The following is a 26,966-nucleotide window of genomic DNA, read 5'->3' as shown; positions in this document are numbered from 1 at the left end:
AGTGTTTACAACTCCTATTGGGTAAATTTAACATCATACCAAACATAGTTATGCCATAACCCATTCAATTCGTCAAAAAATAAAAAAGGCATATCGCCGTGCTCTGTGCAAATAAGCATCTATATACACCATTAGCCTATGCGTATGTCATAAAGCTCACCTGTTTCATCCCTGCATTGTAGAAAATTATCACTTTATTTCATCCAATAAAAACCCTTAAAGGGGACCCCCGAACCTGAAGAAAAACCCTCATTAAAAACCTGGAAGAGCTGGGCGGGACTCTGGAGACCATATACTTTGTGGGTTATATTTAACCCCATCTCTAACGTACCCTTATGAACAAAGGAGGAGGAGGGGAAGGACAATCACATAATTACATTTATGGAGATATTTCTTAAAGAAAAAAGGTGAACTCACGCACCCCATTATTATGGGGACATCCTCTGTCCCCGCAAATTTTAGAAGTTAGTCGAGTAAAAGGGGGGGAGAGGAGAGTGGGAGTGGAAAGAGAAAAAGAAGAAAGAAAGGGAGGGGCATTGTCCCCCGTCATCCCATGGGGCACCACCTTGCAGACCCATCCCACCTGTTGTGCATAGGGGGAGGACTTTATTAGTCCTTGGTTTAAGGGGGTGCGTTGTGTACCCTACATCCTCTAGCTCGCTCAGGAGTGGATAGGTTCACCCCCATAGTCGGATGTTCGCATGGTGCAGCCCACGGGACCCCAGTTACAGGACAATAAATTAACAACTCTTTTCCTATTTTGTTGGGCCCTATTGGGTCCCTACATGTCCACCTATTGGGGACCTTTTTGAGGTTATATTTTCATTATTGCCAGTTTTTGTACTGCCCGTGCGGACATCCGAACAAATCATACTAGGCACTGTGCCCCTGCCCACACCTCGCGGAGGACTGTCCAGCCATCACCTCTAAAAAGTTACCCAAAAAAGGGGAAAAGAACAGAAGAATAGAGTTTCCCAGGAGATTCGTTCACCAAAGGGGGAGTCAGGGTATTCCACCAAAAGAAAAAGAAAAAGGGGGCACCAGGTGTTCTAAAGTTCAAGAAAACACGCCAACTCCAATCTATCATTCAGGCCCAAAGGTCCCATAGCTTCTGAGCGCAGGATGACCCTTGACTCACGTCTGGTCAATTCGCGATCGCGGTCACCCCCTCGCCCTGACGGGGCGACATGCAGGAGGCCCGCAAATCTTAAACATCTTGCCCTCCCACCATGTGCCTCCCTTACATGCTCAATCAGACTAGGGCTACCTTTGCCCGACTTGATTGAGCTGAAATGTTTCCCCACCCTCTCTTTAAGGGGGCGAGTAGTCTTCCCAACATAGTAAAAGAGGCAGGGGCAAAATACTACATAAGAAACAAACTTCGTCTGGCATGTAATAAAGGCTCTCACTTCCCACTGTAAGCCCCCCAAACGGTAATTGGTACCTTCCCTTTTTTTCTTCTTTTTCTCTTTCCACTCCCACTCTCCTCTCCCCCCCTTTTACTCGACTAACTTCTAAAATTTGCGGGGACAGAGGATGTCCCCATAATAATGGGGTGCGTGAGTTCACCTTTTTTCTTTAAGAAATATCTCCATAAATGTAATTATGTGATTGTCCTTCCCCTCCTCCTCCTTTGTTCATAAGGGTACGTTAGAGATGGGGTTAAATATAACCCACAAAGTATATGGTCTCCAGAGTCCCGCCCAGCTCTTCCAGGTTTTTAATGAGGGTTTTTCTTCAGGTTCGGGGGTCCCCTTTAAGGGTTTTTATTGGATGAAATAAAGTGATAATTTTCTACAATGCAGGGATGAAACAGGTGAGCTTTATGACATACGCATAGGCTAATGGTGTATATAGATGCTTATTTGCACAGAGCACGGCGATATGCCTTTTTTATTTTTTGACGAATTGAATGGGTTATGGCATAACTATGTTTGGTATGATGTTAAATTTACCCAATAGGAGTTGTAAACACTGTTCACGTCACGATCTGGGCGTTCTGCCCCTTCTAGATGCACTGCACAGCGCTATTTGGATGTGCAACACTGATTCACTTTCTTTTCCGCATAACGGCGGAATCCCGCCCCCTCACCCCCGACCTTTCCCTGTCACAACTCCAAACCAATGGGGTGGCGCCGGAGGCGGGGACTGTAGGTCCTATACAGGAAGCTCTCCGGCGTCATCCCCATACGGACACGCATGTGAGCAAGCGCCCAAGCGGCGAGAAACGGCTGTAGTGCCGTCCGGATTTTCCCCTGGTCACCTCTCCCCTCCACACCACCACAACGTCGGCACACACAGGTTTGGCACCTCTCTTTGAAGTATGTCAAGGCTGATTATGTATGTCTAAAGGAACGGAATAAACCTTTTTGGGAACTGTTTATGTTACAGGTGCACAGTATTCCTTTTCACACGTACTGTATATGTCCTGGTGCCCTGCACAAAACTACTTGCTGCACAGTACATAACGTTTCCTGTATGTCCTATTGAAGTTTGTTTGAAACAATACTAAAAGGTGTGGCGATTACAAGCTTTATGGAAGGCAAAGCACCCTTCGAAACAAGACTTTAACAAATCCCCAGTTGAAGCATATGAGTGCCAGATCTTAAACTCCTTCCTACATTGTACCAGTCCATAGTTATTTGTGTGCTAGGCACTGTACATACCCATGTCTAGCTCATTATGCCACATGTCAGTTGTGGTATCCTTTAAGTATTTTCATCATAATGTCCAAGATAACAAAGTCATAGGACAGAATATCCTAAAACATTGTTAGAATGGGCTTAGAGCCTTTATTAACCTCCCTGGCGGTTTGTTAAAATCCGCCAGGGCGCAAGAAATACCTTTTTAAAAAAAAAAAAAAAAAAAAAATTTCATGTAGCGAGACAATGTCTCGCTACATGATAGCCGCTGCTGAGCGGCATCCCCCCAGCCCCTCCGAGCGCCTTCGGCGAACGGAGATCAAGAGATCCCGTTCAAAGAACGGGATCTCTTGGAGGACTTCCCCCGTCGCCATGGCGACGGGGCGGGATGACGTCATCGACGTCATGACGTCAAAGGGGAATCCGATCCACCCCACAGCGCTGAGTGGCCAGGCAGCGCACGGGGTTTTGGGGGGGGGGCGGGTATAGCGGCGGATCGGCGGGTAGCGGCGGCGATCGGAGGTTACATGCATCTAGCAAAGTGCTAGCTGCGTGTAACAAAAAAAAAAATTATGCAAATCGGCCCAGCGGGGCCTGAGCGGTGCCTCCCGGCGGCATAGCCCGAGCTCAGCTCGGGCTTACCGCCAGGGAGGTTAAGTCAACATCCCTGGAGCGGAAGTTACTCATCTGAAATGCACATTCACACGGTATTAAAATCTGACATTTTTCTTACAAAAGAAGTCTCAATCCTCTCCTTGTCTGTGTAGACATATTAACTGCCTGCCCTTGTGCTAAGATATGATCTGTTCAAGTCAAAAATGAAAAAAAAAACATTTCTGGTTGGAAAGAAAGAGATTTGTGCATACAATAGAAAGGATTAACGTATGAATAAGGATCTAATAACTTGGTCACCCCCAGAGCTCACCTCAAAACCTTTGGAGACAGAGCCTTCTGTCATGCTGCCCCTAGACTTTGGAACTCCCCTGCCACACCCAATCAGGACATCCCCACTCCAGGGAGCATTTAAATCTAAACTGAAAAGCCACCTGTTTTAGTCTGACATTTATGAACACTATTTCTTCTGTAACACAGTCCAGCCTGCAAGTCCTACTCCATAGAGCCACATTAATCCATGCCATGCACTGATGAGGATCAACCAATCCAAAACAGTCTGTATGCATGTTGGATTATTGTGTCTCTGTCCAATTAACAAACTGACACATCATTGCATTACAGCGGATCTGGAGGCGTGTTTAGCTTCTAAGGGTAACAATGGTTAATTTGCATATATTCAGCAGTGATGCACTGGGAGACATCTCGGAGCTCACTCTATCCTGAATTATCGGAAATCATTTCTGTTTTAAAGAGAATCTGTACTCTAAATTTTTTACAACAAAAAGCATACCATTCTATTCATTATGTTCTTCTGGGCCCCTCTGTGCTGTTTCTGCCACTCTCTGCTGCAAGCCTGGCTTGTAATTAAGTTTTAGGCAGTGTTTACAAACAAACTAACCACCTTGTGATAGGCTCACATAAGCATAGTGTGTGAGTCATACAGAGCCTGCAGGGGGCCTGTATCGCTTCTATCCAATCACAAGCAGCCCTGCACATTCCACATATTCAAGCCTTAGCCCGACAGAGCTGACAGAAGGAAACAGATCATATAACAGAGATAACACAGCCACTGTGCAATTAGGAAAGGCTGCAGTAAGCCAGAGCACATTAGAACAGGCAAAGGAACTTATAGGATAGAAGAACTAAGGCTGAAAAATTTGTTACAGAGTCTCTTTAAGTTACCTCCTCTAGTTATTTTCAGAAATCTGGAGTTATTTTAAGGATTGCAGAGTTAACTTTAGAGATCTCACCTTAACTTTAAGACAGAAGAATTAACTTTAGGTTTGCCTGAGGTAAAATGTTTCCTGAATACAATGGCCTCAATTCACTAAGCTTATCTCCTGTCTTTAATAACTCTTCTAGAGTTGTTACCATGGTGATAAGACATGTAGTATTCAGGAAACATTTTACCTCAGGCAAACCTAAAGTTAACTCTTCTGTCTTTAAGTTAACTCTTTAATCCTTAAAATAACTCCAGAGTTAAGACAGGCTGTTCATTAACTGCGTGTGAAATTAACTACAGAAGAGGTAACGTAAGGAATGAAGAGATAAGATAACTCTCTCACTGTGTAGAGGTAAGTTTTCTCTTGCCTTATTATCTCCAGCATGATCTTAGTGAATTGAGGCCATAATGCCTTATCACCATGGTGATAACTCTAGAAACATTATTAAAGAGACTCCATAACAAAAATGTTAGCATTATTTCTCCTATCCTACAAGTTCCTAAGGCTGCTCTATTGTGCCCTGGCTTACTGCAGCACTTTCTACTTGCACCGCCTCTGTAATAAATCAGCTTATCTTTCCCCTGTCGGATTTGTCGGCTGTGTCTGGAAGGCTGCCAACTCTTCAGTACTGTGAACAAGTTAACCCCTTCCACGCCCCTCCAGTGCTCATGTGAGGTTTTATTCCTTGCAAACAACCTCCCTGCTATTACTGTCAGCTTGTCTGCTATCTGTGAGGCTGATAAACACAGACTGATAAACTGAACAAAGAATAACTAGCTGAGGAGGAAGCTGCCTGTCAGGCTGATACGAGTGCAGAGCAGACACAGCTTGTCATGCTTCATTGACACAGAGCTCTTTCAAAACTTGCACATAACCTCTGGAGACTGAATTCAATGTGTAACTCACTGAATTCTCTGTGTACTCACTGTGTATTAACTGAATTCACTGCTCTGCTGATGTACTTCCTGTTTTGGTGGCCATCTTTTCTGTTTACAAAACAGTTTATAAAACTGGTTTTTTTTTACCCTCTTTATTAACCTCCTTGCCGGTTATCCCGAACTCAGTTCGGGGTAACCTGCGCAGGAGGATTTCTCAGGCCCCGCTGGGCCGATTTGCATAATTTTTTTTTTGTTACAAGCAGCTAGCACTTTGCTAGCTGCTTGTAACTTCCGATCACCGCCGATCCGCTGCAATCCGCCGCGCCGAGTCGCTCCCCCCCGCCCCAGACCCCTGCGCTGCCTGGCCAATCAGTGCCAGGCAGCGTTGAGGGGCGGATCGGGATTCCCTATGACGTCGGTGACGTCATCCCGCCCGGTCGCCATGGCGACCGGGGAAGCCCTGCAGGAAATCCCATTCTGAACGGGATTTTCTGCATACTCTGTTCGCCGAAGGCGATCGGAGTGGGTGGGGGGATGCATGATTTTAAAAAAAAAAACTCCTGCGCTGCCTCCTTGCCGGAGGAATTGAACCGGCAAGGACGTTAAAGAGAGTCTGAAGCGAGAATAAATCTCGCTTCAGACCTCATAAATAGCAGGGGCATGTGTGCCCCTGCTAAAACGCCGCTATCCCGCGGCTTAACGGGGGTCCCTGATCCCACAAATCCCCTTGGTACAGCCGGGGAGCGCTTCCTGGTTGGGGCAGGGCTAACCGCCGCAGCCCTGCCCCACGCGCGTCTGTCAGCGCGTATCTCCGCCTCTCCCCCGCCCCTCTCAGTCTTCCTTCACTGAGAGGGGCGGGGGAGAGGCGGCGATGCGCCGCTGATAGCCGCGACTGGAGGCAGGGCTGCAGCCGTTAGCCCTGCCTCCAGGAGCGACCAAATGTACGACCAAGTCTTGCGCGGGGGGGGGGGGGGATTTGGGGGTGAAGGGACCCCCGTTTAGCGGCACGATAGCGGCGGTTTAGCAGGGGCACACATGCCCCTGCTAACTTTGAGCTCTGAAGCGAGATTTATTCTCGCTTCAGAGTCTCTTTAAGCTGAGTGCAGTGAAAATATTACAGAGGGGGCTAGGAGATGACCCCAAACAGGCAGGGATGTTTGTTTATACTTCATCTTGTGAATACAGATTCTCTTTAAAGACAGGAGATGAGCTTAGTGAATTGAGGCCAATGACTCTCAAGTATCCAGAAACTAGAAAAAGTAAGAGATAACCTCTCTCTTGTAGAATGAGGAGACAGAAACTACACTTCTCCAGTATTTATATATATTTATACATATAATTATTATTACTAGCTGGTTGCCCGGGAATGTATTTGGCTGGTGTCGGCTCCACACACTTTTTCTAACCCTAACAATTACTCAATGACCAAGTTTGTGAGCTTTGTGGTGTTTGGCATCAATAATTTTCATTGAAATGAAAAAATCTGATGGGTTGTTTGTGGCTCCACCCCCTTTTCTGAATTTGAACCCCAGTCACCCAATGACCAACTGTACCAGGTTTGAGGCCTGTGCCATTAACAGTGCAAGAATGGTAGCAATTAAATATTCCCTTGAAAAGCAATAGGTGAAGCTTTATACACTTGTAGGCTCCACACACTTTTCTGAATATTAATCCCATTCACTGAGTGACCAACTGCAAAGTTTAAGAACCCTCCCATTAACAGTGTAAGAATGGCTGCAGTTTACATTTTACCAGTGAAATTTGTATTTGTCTCCACCCACTGATGACCCGGTATTGCCCGGGTATGTATTTGACTGGTGTTGGTTCCGCCCACTTCTTCTAACCCTAACGCACAAACACTCAATGACCAAGTTTGTGAGCTTTGGGGTCTTTAGCATCAATAATTTGTATATTCCCATAGAAATTAAACAAATCAGATTGGCTGTTTGTGGCTCTGCCCCTCTCCAGCATTTGAACCCCAGTCACCCAATGACCAACTGTAGCAGGTTTGAGGCATCTGCTATTACCAGTGTAAAAATGGCAGCAATTTAAATATTCCCCTTGAAAATCTACAGGTGAATTTTGATTGGGTATTATAGGCTCCACCCACTTCCCTGAATATTAATCTCAGTCACCCAGTGACCATCTGGGCAAAGTTTGGGAACCCTGCCATTAACAGTGTATGAAGGCCTGCAGTCTACATTTTCCCAGTGAAATTTGGTTTTGGCTCCACCTACTTTTTGTAAGCTGGAAATACAGTTACTCAATGACCAAGTTTGTGAGCTTTGGGGTCCTTGGCATCAGTAATTTGTATTTTCCCAAGAAATGAAACGGTTTGTGGCTCTGTTCCCTTTTCTGAATTTGAACCCCAATGACTAACTGTACCAGGTTTGAGGGTTGTGCCATTAACAGTGCAAGAAAGGCAGCAATTTTAATATTTCCCTTGAAAATCAACAGGTGATTTTGATGGGCTTTTTTAGGCTCCACCCACTTTTATGAATATTAATCCCAGTCACCCAGTAACCAATTGTGCATAGTTTGAGAACCCTGCCATTAACAGTGAAGAAGGGCTGCAGTTTACAATTTCCCAGAAAAATCTGTTTTTGACTCCACCCACTTTGTTTAACCTTGACACACAGTCACTACTCAATGACAGTTTGTGAGCTTTTGGGTTCCTGGCATCAAAATTGTGTGAATGGAAGCAGTTTATCCAAAAAAAGCAAATCTGATTGGATGTTTGTGGCTCCACCCCTTTAGTGAATTTGTACCACAGTCACTTGATGACCGACTGTAGCAGGTTTGAGGCCTCTGCCATTAACAGTGTAAGAATGACAGCAGTTTCAATATTCCCCTTGAAAATCAATAGGTGAATTTTGATTGGATCTTGTAGGCTCCACCTACTTTTCCGTATATTAATCCTAGTCCCCCAGTGACCAACTGCTTCAAGTTTGAGAACCCTGCCATTAACAGTGTAAGAATAGCTGCAACTTATATTTTCCCATGTAAAAAGTTGTTTTTGGCTCTGCCCACTATATCTAACCTTGACATACAGTCACTCACTAACCAAGTTTATGAGCTTTGTGGTCTTTGGCATCAATAAGTTGCATTTTACCATTGAAATTAAACAATTCTGATTGGCTCTTTTTGGCCCACTCCCTTTTCAGAATTTAAACCCCAGTCTCCCAGTGACTGACTGTACCAGATTTGAGGCCTCTACCATTAAGAGTGTATGAATGGCAAGAATGTAAATATTCCCCTTGAAAATCAAAAGGTGAATTTTGTTTGGCTGCTGTAGGCTCCACCCACTTTCCTGAATATTAGTCCCAGTCACCCAGTGGCCAACTGTGTCAAGTTTGAGAACCCTGCCAATAACAGAATGGCTGAAATCAATCTAAAAAATCTGATTGGCTGTTTGTGGCTCCACCAACTTTAGTGAATTTGGATCCCAGTCACCCAATAACTGACGGTATCAGGTTTGAGACCTCTGCCATTAACCGTGTAAGAATGGTAGCAATGTAAATGTTCCGCCTTGAAAATCAGTAGGTAAATTTTATTTTGATCGGGTGTTTTTAGGCTCCACCCACGTTTCTGAATATTAATCCCAGTCACCCAGTGGCCAATTGTGTCAAGTTTGGGAACCCTGTCATGTAAAAAATTAAGTTGTTGGCGCCGCACGCTTTTTCTAACCTTGACATACAGTCACTCTATCAAGTTTATCAGCTTTGGGGTCCTTGGTATCAATACTTTGTATATTCCCATTGAAAAATAAACAAATCTGATTGTCTGTTTGTGGCCGTGCCTCCTTTCTGATTTTGAACCCTAATCACCCAGTGACCAACTGTACCAGGTTTGAGGCATCTGCTATTAACAGTATAAGAATGGTAGCAGCTTAAATATTCCCTTTGAAAATCGAAAGGTGAATTTTTATTGGCTGTTGTAGGCTCCACCTACCTTCCAAATTCTTAATCTCATTCACCCAGTGTCCAACTGTGCAAAGTTTGAGAACCCTGCCATTAACGGTGTAAGAATGGCTACAGTTTATATTTTCCTAGTCAAATTTGTTTTTGGATCCGCATACTTTTTGTAACCTGGACACACAGTCACTCAATGACCAAGTTTGTGAGCTTTCAGGTTCCTGGCATCAAAAATGTGTGAATGGAAGCAGTTTATCCACCAAGGAAATCTGATTGGCTGTTTGTGGCCCCGCCCCCTTTAGTGAATTTGGACCCCAGTTACCCAAAGACAGACTGTAGCAAGTTTGAAGCCTCTTCCATTAACAGTGTAAGAATGGCAGCAGTTTAAATATTCCCCTTGAAAATCAATAGGTGAATTTTGATTGGCTGTTGTAGGCTCCACCCACTTTCTTGAATCTTAATCAGATTCACCCAGTGACCAACTGTGGCAAGTTTGAGAACCCTGCGATTAACAGTCTAAGAATGGCTGCAGTTAACATTTTCCTATTTAAAATGAATGGCTGAAATTTGATTGCCTGTTTTATGCTCGACCCACTTTTCCTGGATTTGTAACCTCGGTCACCAAGTGACCAACTGTGGGGACTCTGGCTTGATTACAGTGAGAATAGCAGCCTTTTACATTTTTTCCATTGACTTGAATGGGTAAAATCTGATCGGCTGTTTGTAGTTCCGCCCACGTGTGCAGGGGGGCCGCGAGACCCCCAGAACATATCATCCCAGGTAGTAAGGGGTCTGTATACCAAGTTTCGTTCAAATCGGTCAAGCGTTTTCGCGTGATCGAGACACACACACGCACACACACACGATTTTATATATATATATATATATATATATATATATATATATATAGATTGTGCAGGAGGAGAATACCTAAAGTGTACCTCTGAAGGGTGGTATTATGACCTGATGTGTCGTGTATGTAGAGTACCAAGAATACTAATAATTAGGCTGCGTTCTCTTTAAAAAAAGTAAAAAAAAAATCGCTTTTAGGGGTGGGAGGATATATACAATTGTGTCTCATCAGTCAATTTTCCTCTTGGTTTCTTTTTAAAGTCTACTCAAGCAAAAGTTTGGGCACAAAATCAAATGGGGAAGTTTTCCTCAGCGTCCCCCGCCACCGAGCGTGTACCCTCAAAAGATTACCAACAAGGGATTGTTGGTAATCTAATTGGGGCAGCATTAGTCTTCAAGCATGCATGTAGCCATACTGCACCATAAGAAGTACAGCTACACCTGCTCAGTAAGCCACAGCTGCTTGTGCATGAGCAGCTTTGTAAGGGACGTCCATACTCGCATGGCTGCAGCACTGCTGTGCTTGTGTTGGCATAGGCGCACGGCCCTGATAATCAGGAGGGTCCTGGTGAGTGGCAGAAGATGCTGAGGGAAGCCTCATTAGGATCCAGAGGCTTGCCTGTCCTTGGGCAAGTATTTATCAAAGTAATTACCTAATCTAATTTATTTGTAGGCGATGAGTCACGTTTAAAATTAGCCTTGACTTATACATTTCCTGAATATGTTGTTTGGATGTTTTGCCTCCCTGCTGAGAGTTAAAGTGAAATGATGGAAAATTCTCTTAAAATGAAAGTAAACAACTTGTCACTTTATAGCACATTATCTACTACACTGCAATATTTATTTATATGTTCATGTTGTAAATAATGATCCTAAGTTTATTTGCTTTTTCCTCAGATGACATTGCCGTGGTATACGACGTACAAACAAATAGTAATCGTCTTGGAGGTACATTGTTACTTATCACTTAGATGTGCATCCCGGGGGCTCTGTCTGCATATACATGTTTGGCAAACTTTTTAGATTAGGAGAGGCAGTTAGACACTGCGTATAGGCCAGTCTTTGGAGCTGGGCTTGTGGATTCAACATTTAGCCTAGGAAAGGGAAATTGTACAGAGGGGATAAGCACACCTATGCCTATATGTTAATTGTGACAAAACCCTAGTGAAGCTTCCAATCTACAGGTTGCCTTATAGTCCACAAGAAGTCCAAACCACAAATGATAGTTCAATGTTTTCTATATTCAAACTACCAATCAATATGCTCACGGAATGCTTAGTGTTATGGAGACTAAACAAGTGGCAGCATTTATACTTGCCTAGGGCTTCATCCTGCCCTCTGTGTACCGTGGATTCCCTCACCCTCATCCTGTGCTACTCCTCCGCTGGCTTGCCCGATCTGTCTTCAGTCCAATTAAAGGGAAAGAGGCTCCCTTTGCTATTGGTTCTTGCTAATCGGCACTGTGATTGGCCTGAGGAAGAGGGCTAGGACCCGCGAAACACGTTGCCTTTGAATAAAATTTGGTTGCATACAAGGAGTTAGTTATTGAGGTTCGTTAGTGAGGTTAAGCCACCTCACTTTTCCGATTTTAAACTGATTTTAATCTGTTTTACATATACCAGGGCGCCTCTTTCCCTTTTAATTGCGCTGAGTTTACTAGCTCAGTCACACAAATACATAAAGGCATCCTATAACATATAAGGCTTATAGATTGAGACTCTTGATCTCAGGATTGTGGGTTGAGGCCCCCAGAATTTGGAAAAGTATTTTTAATTTTGTGTACTTCAGATGACCAAAGCTGTTAGATATTTATTATATTATTTGACGATTTGTTATAACACTGTTCAATGTAACTTTGTATATTCTGTGTATAGAACTACAAGAATACATTTATATATATTTGTGTATGCATGTATACGTGTGTGTGTGTGTGTGTGTGTGTGTGTGTGTGTGTATGTATGTGTATATATATATATATATATATATATATATATATACAGTATATATATATATATATATATATATATATATATATATATATATATATATATATATATATATATACACACAGAGTATATATATATATATATATATAATAATCCTGCGTATAAGACTACTTTTTAACCCTTGACATTGATGCAGGGTGATACGCCCTATCCTGTTACCGACTCTCAGATCTTGCTGCTGAGGACTGTGGTGAAGTGGCGCAGGCGCAGATGTGCGAGATCTGAGAGGTAGAGGAGGTAAATAGGGATGCAAGGGTGGGCCAGAAGGGTGAAAGAGGCGCGTTTTATGGGCACAGCACAATCTATTCTTCCATACCTCTCTGATAAAAAGGGAGAGCTGACTAATCCGCTTTAGTAGAGGGAGAGTTGACCAATCTAACCAGTCAATCGTCCATATACTGTTATAAACTGGGTACCACATACAGTACAGCACCAGTATCTGTTCATACATAGCACCAGTATATGAAGTTTTTTTTTTTTTTTTTTTACTTTTATTTGGTGTGCGTTGGAAGAGGGGTAGTCTTATACGGCGAGTATATCCCAAACTATATTTTAACTGGAAAAGTTGGGGGATCGTCTTGTATATAGTTTCTGGTTTAAAGGGACTCCGAGCAGTGCAGAAACTATGGAAAGATGGACATCATTTTAAAGCTCTCTTTCTCCTCTTTCCAATGATATATAAACCACCACCCTACGTCTTTTAGTTTTCGCTATTTTCGCGATTGAAATTGCCGCGGCCGCGATTTCGATCGCGAAAATAGAGAAAACTAAAAGGTGTAGGGCAACGATTTAGGTGTCGTCAGAAAGAGGAGAAAGAGAGCTTTAAAATGATATCCATCAAGCCATAGTTATATTGTATTACAGAGGACGACACTTTCCCCAGTGTCGGCAGCTCCATTCTGCTGAATGCAGCTGCTGACTTTGACAAAAAGTCGCCCTGTGTAATACAATATAACTATGGCTTGATGGATATCATTTTAAAGCTCTCTTTCTCCTCTTTCTGACGACACCTAAATCGTTGCCCTACGCCTTTTAGTTTTCTCTATTTCCGCGATCGAAATCGCGGCCGCGGCAAATTCAATCGCGAAAATAGCGAAAACTAAAAGGCGTAGGATGGTGGTTTATATATCATTGGAAAGAGGAGAAAGAGAGCTTTAAAATGATATGCATCTTTCCATAGTTTCTGCACTGCTCGGAGTCCCTTTAAGACTGTAGTTATTTCATTGGGGATATCTGTGATACTACAAATACATATTTTTTCTATGACAATGGCTAAAAGAGCCCATCTGACATACTCTAGGAGAACTGACGCTTAATTGAGTTTAGTGTTCTCCACAATTGGTTCACCTATTATACAGTGGTTTGCCCCCCTTGAGGTTTTCCACATTTTGTTATATTACTATACTGATACAAGACTGCGCCCTCCTGCGCCTCTCATTCAATAAATAATATCATACAATGTTGACAAATCACCCGAGTATTCGCTATCTGGTTTGTCCACAAAAAAATGTCTATTTTAATTACTAAGACAGCGCTCCTCTTCTGTTAATGAACCACAGATCCACACCACCTCAAATCCAGGTGGGTCTAAAGCTTAGGCAACCAGCCACGAACTTGGTTTTTGAAAACCAAAGTGGGGTACTGGTAGAAAGGTTTGTTGAAAAAGGATACAAGGAGGACAACCTGAAAACACAAGTAAAGATGGTGACAGCAATTGACAGGACCCAACTACTGGAGAACAAATTTAAAACTATTCAACAACAAAAAAAATAGGGATTATGACATTTTATTGGATTACAATGGGCAATATAAGGAAGTAGAACAAATTGTGAGGAAACACTGGAATATTTTGAAATTGGATGACATTTTAAAAAATGCAGTTCCAGAAAAACCTGGGTTCATATATAAAAGAGCCCCAAATTTAAAGTCTAGACTGGTGTCAAGTTTTGTTGATCCTCCCCAAACAAAAATAGGAAACATGCTGGGACAAAAGGGTTTTTTCCCATGCCGAGTATGTAAGGGCTGTAAAGAAGCCCGACCCCAACGGGGAGGCCAGTTCATATCAAATAATACTGGAAAACTAATTACGATAAGGCAATGCATTACATGCAACACCAAAGGAGTTATATATCTGCTAAAGTGCCCGTGTAACCTGGAATATATAGGCCGAACCACCCGTAAACTGCAGGAAAGAATTAGAGAACATGTGGCCAATATCAAAAAAGGCCTAGAGACACATAATGTGTCTAATCATTTTCGCTTGGTCCATGATAAGGACCCAAGTAGTCTCCAATTCATGGGCATAGAGGCCCTTAAGAAGAAATGGAGGAGGTCCAGTCTGGTAAGGGACATTTCACAAGCAGAAGGGAGATGGATATTCAATCTAAAAACACTCACCCCGAGAGGGCTCAATATGGAATTTGACCTTAATTGTTTCATTACCAACGATCTCTGATAGAAATAAAAATGGTAATAAGAAGAAAAATACCAGAATGGGGGTTTAGACACAGGAGAGGAGAAATTAATGGCACAGGGGTAGTATTTGGATGGGAATTAGGATGTCACCATGTTTATGTAACATAGTGTTGAGAATCCTGGAGCATAATATTCACATGTAATAAGGGAATCCCAACCTAGCAATTAAGTGGGGACACATAAAATTAACTAAGGACCATAGGGGCACAGGGCGTATGGTAAATGTAGCTCACAGGATTCTCCCCTGCAGTCGTTCCCAGTCGGGAAAAACATTGTAAGCGGGGGCCCAAGGGGACACATAGCAGTTGTTATTTATTCATATTGTCACATTGTCTGTAAAAAGAAAAGGGTTATAGACCAGCGGTGTTCCCAATTCAAATCCAATACGCACCTTTATAGGCTATTGGTCTTTGGGAGGTATATAACAAAATTAGTAGGTAAGAATGTTTTAAATAGTGGATAAGCATCAATATATTAATTCATTTTAAATAGAAGAAGCTAAATACAGTGTGAACTTTCTGACCATTGCTGTTCAAGTGTAATAATGTATTTACTGCATTGCAAAATAATTTAAAGCAATTTTGAGATTAACCAGCAGGGGGCGAAAAGATTTTAGGACAGGACCAAAGACCAATAGGCTGATGCGTAAATACTATCTTTTTTACATGCGCCCTCAAAGCTGTATGATTAAGTTAAAGAAGTACGGATGGATGGGGCTATGTGATGCACTCCATGGCCGTCACGGGATGCGTATCAAAATCCAGTATCACTCGGCCACGTGGTGCGCTTCATGCATCAACAGGGCCGCGACGGGATGTGCACCACGTGATGCGCTCCATGCGTCAACATGGCCGCGACGGGATGCGTACCAGAACCCGGAAATACTTGGCAATAAAAGATGTCGGCCGCTCCTGTGACGTCAGCCTCTGATGAGTCCAATCGGACGAAACGTGTAAGGCGGAGCCTGGAGCGCCTGACGTCACAGAGAGTGTGGAGGGATACCGATCGGAAGTCCAGCTTGTAACATGTGCGGGGAGCCATTAGCGGGAATGGGACGCCGCGACCGCAGAAAGGACAACACCGCTGGGCTATTTAGCCCGATAAGTGCAGAAAACGTGTGGCTGATGTAAGTACGCTTTCAGCGCAGGGCTTTCTGATTTTTAAAGGATTTTATGCTATGTTCTATTTTATTGCATTTTAAAGAGACACTGAAGCGAGACTAAATCTCGCTTCAGCTCTTATATATAGCAGGGGCATGTGTGCCCCTGCTAAAACGCCACTATCCCGCGGCTGCATGAGGGTCCCTGATCCCCCAACCCACCCCCCGCAAACCTTGGTCGCAAGTTGGTCGTAGAATATTCTCTTCCTGGAGGCAGGGCTAACGGCTGCAGCCCTGCTTCGCATCGCCGCCTCTCCTCCGCCCCTCTCAGTGAAGGAAGACTGAGAGGGGCGGGGGAGAGGCGGAGATACGCGCTGACAGACGCGCGTGGGGCAGGGCTGCGGCGGTTAGCCCTGCCCCAATGCGGAAGCACTCCCCTGCATTACGGAGGGGATTTGGGGGGACAGGGACCCCCGTTAAGCCGCGGGATAGCGGCGTTTTAGCAGGGGCACGCGTGCCCCTGCTATATATGAGGTCTGAAGCTAGATCTATTCTCGCTTCAGACTCTCTTTAAGAAACGCTGGATTAAAAGCTTGAGAATATTTACTACAACTGAGTTTGTGGCTGGTTGCCTAAGCTTTAGACCCACCTGGATTTGAGGTGGTGTGGATCTGGTGGTTCATTAACAGAAGAGGAGCGCTGTCTTAGTAATTAAAATAGACATTTGTTATATTACTGCCATAAACATGAATCAATTTTATTGGAATTCCACTTGAAACACCAATACAAAGTGGTGTACATGTGAGAAGTGGAACGAAAGTCATACACGATTCCAAACATTTTTTTTACAAATAAATAACTGCAAAGTGGGGTGTGCGTAATTATTCAGCCCCCTTTGTTCTGAGTGCAGTCAGTTGCCCATAGACATTGCCTAATGAGTGATAATGGCCTCAATTCACTAAGATCATGCTGGAGATAATAAGGCAAGAGAAAACTTACCTCCACACATCCATCTTTCTTTATTAAGATGTAGAGAGAAGTTTTCACAGTGAGAGTTATCTTATCACTTCCGTCCTTAAAGGGGCACTTAAAGAGACACTGAAGCGAAAAAAAAAAGATGATATTATGATTTGTATGTGTAGTACAGCTAAGAAAAAAAACATTAAGATCAGATACATCAGTCTAAAGGTGGCCATACACTGGCCCGATTTGCGGCAGTTTCGACAGCAGATTCGATCACTGGGATCGAATCTGCTGCCAATCGTTCGCGCAACACGCACCCGCCGATCCGATTTCCTCCCGAAATCGGATCGGTCCGTCGATCGCGCCGTGCGGGAAATTACCCTCGATCGCCCGCGGGTAGGGAGCGCGTCGCTAGCGGCGGCCGATCCGATCAGGTATACATTACCTGAGGCTGGCTCCCGGGCATCCCGTCCGTCACTGCTCCTGTCATGGCGCCTCCGGCATCCTCGCATAACTTCCGCTGTCATGCCAGTGACAGCGGAAGTACAACTAGAGGGCGCTCTATTTGAACTTCCGCTGTCACTGGTGTGATAGCTTAAGTTCTATGCGGATGCCGGAGCCGGAGGTGCCACATGACGGGGACATCACGCCCGGGAGCCAGCCTCAGGTAATGTATACCGGCGGGGGGAGCGGCGGTAGCACCACCACAACAGATTGTGATCGGTTTCAGGCTGAAATCGATTCACAATCTGTTTGCAGGAAAGGCAGCCATACGATCCCTCTCTGATCAGATTCGATCAGATAGGGATCTGTCAGCTGGTCGATCTGATGGCACATCGACCAGTGTATGGCTGCCTTAATTGTTTCCAGTGCAGGAAGAGTTGAGAAACTCCAGTTGTTATCTCTATGCAAAAAAGCTATTAAGCTCTCCGACCAACTTGGTCGTGGAGAGGGCTGTTATCTGACTTTTATTATCTGAACTGTAATTGAACTGTTTACTTTTCCTCTAGCAGAGAAGAGTTTATTACTTCACAGACTGCTCTGAAAGACTCATTTTGAATGCTGAGTGTTGTGTAATCTGGACATATTATAGAGTGATGCAATGTTAGAAAAAACACTATATACCTGAAAATAAAAATATGAGAATATTTTCTTTGCTGCTAATCTTCTAGTAATTATTCATAGTACACAACCAATTCATTATATCATATATTTTTTTCGCTTCAGTGTCTCTTTAAGTCTAACAAAAAAAATTAGTTTTGCTCACCTGGGGCTTCCAATAGCCGCCTGCAGCTGTCCGGTGCCCTCGCCGTCTCCCTCCGATCTTCCTGTTCCCGCCGGCAGCCACTTCCGGTTTTGGAGACAGGAGCCGACAGGCTGGGAACGCGAGTGATTCTACGCGTTCCCAGCCCCAATAGCACCCTCTATGCTGCTATAGCATAGCGTATATATCATATAGCAGCATAGAGGGCGCTATTGTGGCTGGTAACGGGAAGAATCACTCGCGATCCCAGCCTGTCGGCTCCTGTCGACGAAACCGGAAGTGGCTGCCGGCGGAGACAGGAGTATCGGAGTGAGACGGCGAAGGCACCGAACAGCTGAAGGGGGCTATTGGAGGCCCCAGGTGAGTAAAACAAATTTTTTTTTTTTGTCTGACATAAGTGTCACTTTACGTTACCTCCTCTGTAGTTAGTTTCACATGCAGTTAACTAACATCCTGTCTTTAACTTTAGAATTCTGAAGCTATTTTAAGGATTGAAGAGTAAACTTTAGAGATCTCTCCTTAACTTAAAGACCGAAGAGTTAACTTTAGGTTTGCCTGAGTGTAAAATGTTTCCTGAATACTACTTGCCTTATCACCATGGTAATAACACTAGAAATGTTACTAAAGACAGGAGATAAGCTTAGTGAATTGAGGCCAATGACTAAATAGAGTGCACCTGTGTGTAATCTAATGTCAGTACAAATACAGCTGCTCTGTGACGGCCTCAGACGTTGTCTAAGAGAATATTGGGAGCAACAACACCATGAAGCCCAAAGAACACACCAGACAGGTCAGGGATAAAGTTATTGAGAAACTTAAAGCGGGCTTAAGGGGCCCATACATCTAACGATTTTCCCGCCGAAATACGGCCGTTTCGATCACAGTGATCGAAATGGCTGTGAAATCGCCGCGTACACCGCTGACAGAACGATGGATTTCCGTCCGAAATCCATCGTTCCCGGCGATCCATCCGTGCAGAAGATTTTTCTCGGTCGCCGGCGGCGGGAGTGCGTCGATTGCGGTGTTCGAATGCCCGACGACCGACGCAATTCATCGGGTATACATTACCTGCTCCGCCGGCGCGAGTCCCCTGGTCCACTGCTGTCTTCTCCGCCTGGTCCCGGCATCTTCTCCGTATCAGCTTCCACATCCCGACATCCGGCATAACTTCCTGTGTCACTGCAGTGACAGCGGAAGTACAAATAGAGGGCGCTCTATTTGAACTTCCGCTGTCACTGGAGTGACAAAGTTATACGCAGATGTCAGCAGGGAGCCGATGCGGAGAAGATGCCAGGACCAGGCGGAGAAGACAGCGGTGGACCAGGGGACTCGCGCCGGCGGAGCAGGTAGTGTATGGTGGGGGGGGGGGGCAGCAGCTCCACAGATTGTGATCGGTTTCAGGCTGAAATCGATTCACAATCTGTTTGCAGTAAAGGTGGCCATACGATCCCTCTCTGATCAGATTCGATCAGAGAGGGATCTATCTTGTGGTCGAATCTGATGGCAAATCGACCAGTGTATGGCCACCTTAAGGCTACTAATATATTTCCAAAGCCTTGAACATCCCACGGAGCACTGTTCAAGCGATCATTCAGAAATGGAAGGAGTATGTCACAACTGTAAACCTACCAAGACAAGGCCGTCCACCTAAACTCACAGGCCGAACAAGGAGAGCGCTGATCAGAAATGCAGTCAAGAGGCCCATGGTGACTCTGGACGAGCTGCAGAGATCTACAGTTCAGGTGGGGGGAATCTGTCCATAGGACAACTATTAGTCATGCACTGTACAAAGTTGGCCTTTATGAAAGAGTGGCAAGAAGAAAGGCATTGTTAACAGAAAGCATAAGAAGTCCAGTTTGCAGTTTGCCACAAGCCATGTGGTAGACACAGCAAACATGTGGAAGAAGGTGCTCTGGTCAGATGAGACCAAAATGGAACTTTTTGGCCAAAATGCAAAACTCTATGTGTGGTGGAAAACTAACACTGCACATCACTGTGAACACACCATCCACACTGTCAAATATGATGGTGGCAGCATCATGCTCTAGGGGTGCTTCTCTTCAGCAGGGACAGGAAAGCTGGTCAGAGGTGATGGGAAGATGGATGGAGCCAAATACAGAGCAATCTTGCAAGAAAACCTCTTGGAGTCTGCAAAATACTTGAGACTGGGACGGAGGTTTACCTTCCAGCAGGACAACGACCCTAAACATAAAGCCAGGGCAACAATGGAATGGAATGGAATTCTAACACATATCCATGTGTTAGAATGGCCCAGGCAAAGTCCAGATCTGAATCCAATCGAGAATCTGTGACAAGATCTGAAACCGGCTGTTCACAAACGCTGTCCATCTAATCTGACTGGAAAAACAAGAAAAAGTACCCAATATAGACAGCATCAGACCAATCAGGATTATATGCCAAAATATAACAAATTTTATTGGGAATAGTAATCACATAAAAACATCTAAAATCACCAGCGGTGACAACAGCGGGATAAGTATAAATAATTAATCCAAAAGTGAAGATTAATAACAGATCCTCAAAAACCCCTTCAATATTATATCATAATGATATTAAGTATTATATCACTGTATCAAAAAAAATAGTAACATAAGTCTCAAAACCCAAAAATAGTGATAAAGATGTCACTCAGTATATTGTAAATACAAAATTATATTTTGCACAGTGATCTAAGAAAAAAGTATGTATAGTGAACGTATAAATAGTCACAAGATTTGTGATCCAATGAGAAGAGCAGAGAAAATAACCGCAATAGGTGTGAGGTAAATAAGGAAGGAGATCCGTGCAAGTTAAAGTGAGGAGTGACAGAGTGAGAGGGCAAGGAACTTATATGAAAAGAGGCTGAGGACCGTGACTGTCGCCGCTGAGCGCCTTAATGCATCTCGCGGGTCCAACCCGCTTCTAAAAGAGCCAAATTGCTACTGTGTGTATCTGCTTTTAAAACCCTGCCGCCCGTCCTTGCCGGAAAGAAGGAAACGCCCCTTGGACGTGACGTGGCCATGTCATAACGCCAGAGACATCGGGTTGCCATGGCAACCCTAACGCTCCTGCGCCGTCTTGAAAACAAGTAGCCTCTATTAACCATAGTAAGGGGCGCATGCACAGCAAGGGAGGAACAGCGCAAGGAATGAGAAAAGGATTTAAAAGATAAAGAACCATACCCAAAAGTTAATAAAAATAATTATACAGAGTATGCTAACATATACATAAGCCAGTGTATTATAACCGTACAGCTGAGTGACACAAGCACTAGATATGATTAAATGAACGTAAATCCTGGATGGATTAGAGAGAAATTAGATTGCGAGGTACGGACATCTAGGGGTAAAAAACAGTAATGCAAGGAAAGAACATATGTCTTAACCACTTCACGACCGCCCCCAGCCGATGGGCGGCGGCAAAGTCCGGGCCCAAACGACCGCAATACGCCCATCGGCGGGGGCGGCTGCGGGAGTGGCTATGCGGCGATCGCGTCATTCGTGACGCGATCAGCCGCCGGGGACTGGCTCCGCCCCCCGTTCGCTGTAACCCGCCGGCCGTTCGGAAGCGCCGGCGGGTTACTAGCACCTGGATCGCCGCGTGTACTGTGTATAATAGGCTTTGTAATGTATACAAAGCCTATTATACTGGCTGCCTCCTGCCCTGGTGGTCCCAGTGTCCGAGGGACCACCAGGGCAGGCTGCAGCCACCCTAGTCTGCACCCAAGCACACTGATTTCCCCCCCCCCCTGCCCTCTGATCGCCCACAGCACCCCTCAGACCCCCCCCCTGCCCACCCCCCAGACCACTGTTTGCACCCAGTCACCCCCCTAATCACCCATCAATCACTCCCTGTCACTATCTGTCAACGCTATTTTTTTTTTTAGTCCCTAATCTGCCCCCTACTCCCTCCTGATCACCCCCCCACCCCTCAGATTCTCCCCAGACCCCCCCCCCCCCCCCCGTGTACTGTATGCATCTATCCCCCCTGATCACCTGTCAATCACCCGTCAATCACCCCCTGTCACTGCCACCCATCAATCAGCCCCTAACCTGCCCCTTGCGGGCAATCTGATCACCCACCCACTCCAATAGATCGCCCGCAGATCCGACATCAGATCACCTCCCAAATCCATTGTTTACATCTATTCTCTCCTCTAAACACCCACTAATTACCCATCAATCACCCCCTATCACCACCTGTCACTGTTACCCATCAGATTAGACCCTAATCTGCCCCTTGCGGGCACCCAATCACACGCTCAGATTGCCCTCAGACCCCCCCCCACCTTATCAATTCGCCCGTGCAATATTTACATCTGTTATTCCGTGTAATAACCCACTTATCACCTGTCACTGCCACCCATCAATCACCCCCTGTCACTGCCACCCATCAATCACCCCCTGTTACTGCCACCCATCAATCAGCCCCTAACCTGACCCTTGCGGGCAATCTGATCACCCACCCACACCAATAGATCGCCCGCAGATCCGACATTAGATCACCCCCCAAGTGCAGTGTTTACATCTCTTCTCTCTTTTAAACACCCACTAATTACCCATCAATCACCCCCTATCACCACCTGTCACTGTTACCCATCAGATTAGACCCTAATCTGGCCCTTGCGGGCACCCAATCACCCGCCCACACGCTCAGATTGCCCTCAGACCCCCCCTTATCAATTCGCCAGTGCAATATTTACATCTGTTATTCCCTGTAATAAGCCACTGATCACCTGTCAATCACCCATCAATCACCCCCTGTCACTGCCACCCACCAATCACCCCCTGTCACTGCCACCCATCAAACAGCCCCTAACCTGCCCCTTGCGGGCAGTCTGATCACCCACCCACACCAATAGATCGCCCGCAGATCCGACATCAGATCACCTCCCAAGTGCAGTGTTTACATCTCTTCTCTCCTCTAAACACCCACTAATTACCCATCAATCACCCATCAATCACCCCCTACCACCACCTGTCACTGTTACCCATCAGATTAGACCCTAATCTGCCCCTTGCGGGCACCCAATCACCCGCCCACACCTCAGAACGCCCTCAGACCCCAGCCCTGATCACCTCGCCAGTGCATTGCTTGCATCTATTTCCCCCCTCTAATCACACCTTGAGACACCCATCAATCACCTCCTGTCACCCCCTAGCACACTTACCCATCAGATCAGGCCCTAATTTGCCCCGTGTGGGCTCCTGATCACTCGGCCAAACCCTCAGATCCCCCTCAGACCCCCTTCCGATCACCTCCCCAGTGCATTGATTGCATCTATTTTCCCCTCTAACCGCCCCCTGAGACACCCATCAATCACCTCCTGTCACCCCCCCTAGCACTCCTATCCATCAGATCAGGCCCAATACATCCTGTCATCTAAGAGGCCACCCTGCTTATGACAGATTCCACAAAATTTGCCCCCTCATAGACCACCTGTCATCAAAATTTGCAGATGCTTATACCCCTGAACAGTCATTTTGAGAAATTTGGTTTCCAGACTACTCACAGTTTTGGGCCCGTAAAATGCCAGGGCAGTATAGGAACCCCACAAGTGACCCCATTTTAGAAAGAAGACACCCCAAGGTATTCTGTTAGGTGTATGATGAGTTCATATAATATTTTATTTTTTGTCAAAAGTTAGCGGAAATTGGATTTTTATTGTTTTTTTCACAAAGTGTCATTTTTCACTAACTTGTGACAAAAAATAAAATCTTCTATGAACTCACCATACCCCTAACAGAATACCTTGGGGTGTCTTCTTTCTAAAATGGGGTCACTTGTGGGGTTCCTATACTGCCCTGGCATTTTAGGGGCCCTAAACCGTGAGGAGTAGTCTAGAAAACAAATGCCTCAAAATGACCTGTGAATAGGACGTTGGGCCCCTTAGCGCACCTAGGCTGCAAAAAAGTGTCACACATGTGGTATCGCCATACTCAGGAGAAGTAGTATAATGTGTTTTGTGGTGTATTTTTACACATACCCATGCTGGGTGGGAGAAATCTCTCTGTAAGTGGACAATTGTGTGTAAAAAAAAATCAAATAATTGTCATTTACAGAGATATTTCTCCCACCCAGCATGGGTATGTGTAAAAATACACCCCAAAACACATTATACTACTTCTCCTGAGTACGGCGGTACCACATGTGTGGCACTTTTTTGCACCCTAAGTGCGCTAAGGGGCCCAAAGTCCAATGAGTACCTTTAGGATTTCACAGGTCATTTTGCGACATTTGGTTTCAAGACTACTCCTCACAGTTTAGGGCCCCTAAAATGCCAGGGCAGTATAGGAACCCCACAAATGACCCCATTTTAGAAAGAAGACACCCCAAGGTATTCCGTTAGGAGTATGGTGAGTTCATAGAAGATTTTATTTTTTGTCACAAGTTAGCGGAAAATGACACTTTGTGAAAAAAAACAATTAAAATCAATTTCCGCTAACTTGTGACAAAAAAAAAAAAGCTTCTATGAACTCACCATACATCTAACGGAATACCTTGGGGTGTCTTCTTTCTAAAATGGGGTAATTTGTGGGGTTCCTATACTGTCCTGGCATTTTAGGGGCCCTAAACCGTGAGGAGTAGTCTTGAAACGAAATTTCTCAAAATGACCTGTGAAATCCTAAAGGTACTCATTGGACTTTGGGCCCCTTAGCGCAGTTAGGGTGCAAAAAAGTGCCACACATGTGGTATCGCCGTACTCAGGAGAAGTAGTATAATGTGTTTTGGGGTGTATTTTTCCACATACCCATGCTGAGTGGGAGAAATATCTCTATAAATAGACAATTGTGTGAAAACAAAATAAAAAAATTGTCATTTACGGAGATATTTCTCCCACCCAGCATGGGTATGTGTAAAAATACACCCCAAAACACATTATACTACTTTTCCTGAGTACGGCAATACCACATGTGTGGCACTTTTTTGCAGCCTAACTGCGCTAAGGGGCCCAAAGTCCAATGAGCATCTTTAGGTTTACAGGGGTGCTTACAATTAGGCACCCCCCACAATGCCAGGACAGTGAACATACCCCACAAATGACCCCATTTTGGAAAGTAGACACTTCAAGGTATTCAGAGAGGAGCATAGTGAGTCCGTGGCAGATTTCATTTTTTTTTGTCGCAAGTTAGAAGAAATGGAAACTTTTTTTTTTTTTTTTCACAAAGTGTCATTTTCCGCTAACTTGTGACAAAAAATAAAATCTTCTATGAACTCACCATGCCTCTCACTGAATACTTTGGGATGTCTTCTTTCCAAAATGGGGTCATTTGGCGGGTATTTGTACTATCCTGGAATTTTAGCCCCTCATGAAACCTGACAGGTGCGCAGAAAAGTCAGAGATGCTTGAAAATGGGAAAATTCACTTTTGGCACCATAGTTTGTAAACGCTATAACTTTTACCCAATCCAATAAATATACACTGAATGGTTTTTTTTTTATCAAAGACATGTAGCAGAATAACTTTCGCGCTCAAGTGTATAGGAAATTTTACTTTATTTGAAAAATGTCAGCACAGAAAGTTAAAAAAGTCATTTTTTTGACAAAATTCATGTCTTTTTTGATGAATATAATAAAAAGTAAAACTCGCAGCAGCAATCAAATAGCATCAAAAGAAAGCTGTATTAGTGACAAGAAAAGGAGGTAAAATTCATTTAGGTGGTAGGTTGTATGACCGAGCATTAAACCGTGAAAGCTGCAGTGGTCTGAATGGAGAAAAAGGCTCTGGTCCTTAAGGGGCGAAAAGACTGTGGTCCTCAAGTGGTTAAGAGGACAAGGCATAACATACAGAGCAGAGACTATACAATCATATAGTAAGCAGTTTTTTGAAATGGACAAGATCTTCATTCGAAGAATGATGGGGTGAATCTGGAGTATCGCCAGGAGAGTTTGCAATCTTTAGTGTTGCACCTAGGACAAAAATAACCAAGAATGGTATTGAATTACAATATTTTTTATTTACACTAGATGTCCAAAAATATATGTATGCTCCAAAGAAAGAGCATGAAGACTCTCCAGGGAGAATGAGAAAAGTGATGGGAAAACCCAGAAATCCCACCAAAAAGCAGAAGGAAACTATGATGAGTTCACACAAGTATGTGTGAAGTGGTCCATATTAAGGAGATTAACTCAAGAATCCATTAACCCATCTAATCTGACTGAGCTATCTATGTGTTAGAATGGCCCTGTCAAAGTCCAGATCTAAATCCAATCGAGAATCTGTGGCAAGATCTGAAAACTGCTGTTCACAAACGCTGTCCATCTAATCTGACTGAGCTTTAGCTGTTTTGCAAAGAAGAATGGGCAAGGATTTCAGTTTCTAGATGTGCAAAGCTGGTAGAGACATACCCTAAAAGACTGGCAGCTGTAATTGCAGCAAAAGGTGGCTCTACAAAGTATTGACACAGGGGGCTGAATAATTACGCACACCCCACTTTGCAGTTATAGATTTGTAAAAAAATGTTTGGAATCATGTATGGTTTTCGTTCCACTTCTCATGTGTACACCACTAAGTATTGGTCTTTTACGTGGAATTCCAATAAAATCGATTCATGTTTTTGGCAGTAATATGACAACATGTGGCAAACTTCAAGGGGGGGGGGGGGGCAAATACTTTTGCAAACCACTGTATATAGGGTCCGTCAGCCTGGCAGTCTTTCTGATCTCTTTGGCTGCAGTAGTGTCTGAATCAAACACCCAAAAATAAACATGTGGCCAATACAGTGAGATTTCAGTCAAAGCACCTGATCTGCATGTTGGTTCAAGGTCTATAGCAGATGTTCAGCAGAATAGCCAGGCAAACTGCATGGTTTGAAAATAAATAAGTCAGCCTTTCTATGTTTATCCCTCTCACTTCAGGTGGGCTTTAAATACCTATTTATCACCCCGCAAGAGGGCTTATTCCAGGCTAATGAGAACTTCTTTTAGGGAGAACTGCGAATCCTGGTGTGGATCCTTTTTTTTTTTTTTTTTTTTTTTTTTTTTCACTTGAGCACCTGCCTCAATCCTGCAGCAGATTTCTAAAATGCCAGTGC

At 44.4% G+C, this 26,966-nt stretch overlaps 1 protein-coding gene across 4 annotated transcripts in view; it reads left to right on the top strand.

The window, feature by feature from the left end:
- Positions 1–26,966, top strand: part of LOC137506633 (transcription initiation factor TFIID subunit 3-like) — a 401,567-nt gene that overhangs the window by 322,373 nt on the left and 52,228 nt on the right. For all 4 annotated transcript variants that reach the window (XM_068233615.1, XM_068233614.1, XM_068233616.1 and 1 more), the window contains one exon: positions 11,022–11,072. In XM_068233615.1, the coding sequence (XP_068089716.1) occupies positions 11,022–11,072 (51 nt within the window). The remainder of the gene's footprint in view (positions 1–11,021; positions 11,073–26,966) is intronic.

The sequence above is a fragment of the Hyperolius riggenbachi genome, chromosome 1, assembly GCF_040937935.1.
Source record: "Hyperolius riggenbachi isolate aHypRig1 chromosome 1, aHypRig1.pri, whole genome shotgun sequence".
Lineage (NCBI taxonomy): Eukaryota > Metazoa > Chordata > Amphibia > Anura > Hyperoliidae > Hyperolius > Hyperolius riggenbachi.
The sequence above is the reverse complement of the archived record's forward strand: the minus strand, read 5'-3'. Positions and strand labels throughout refer to the sequence as shown.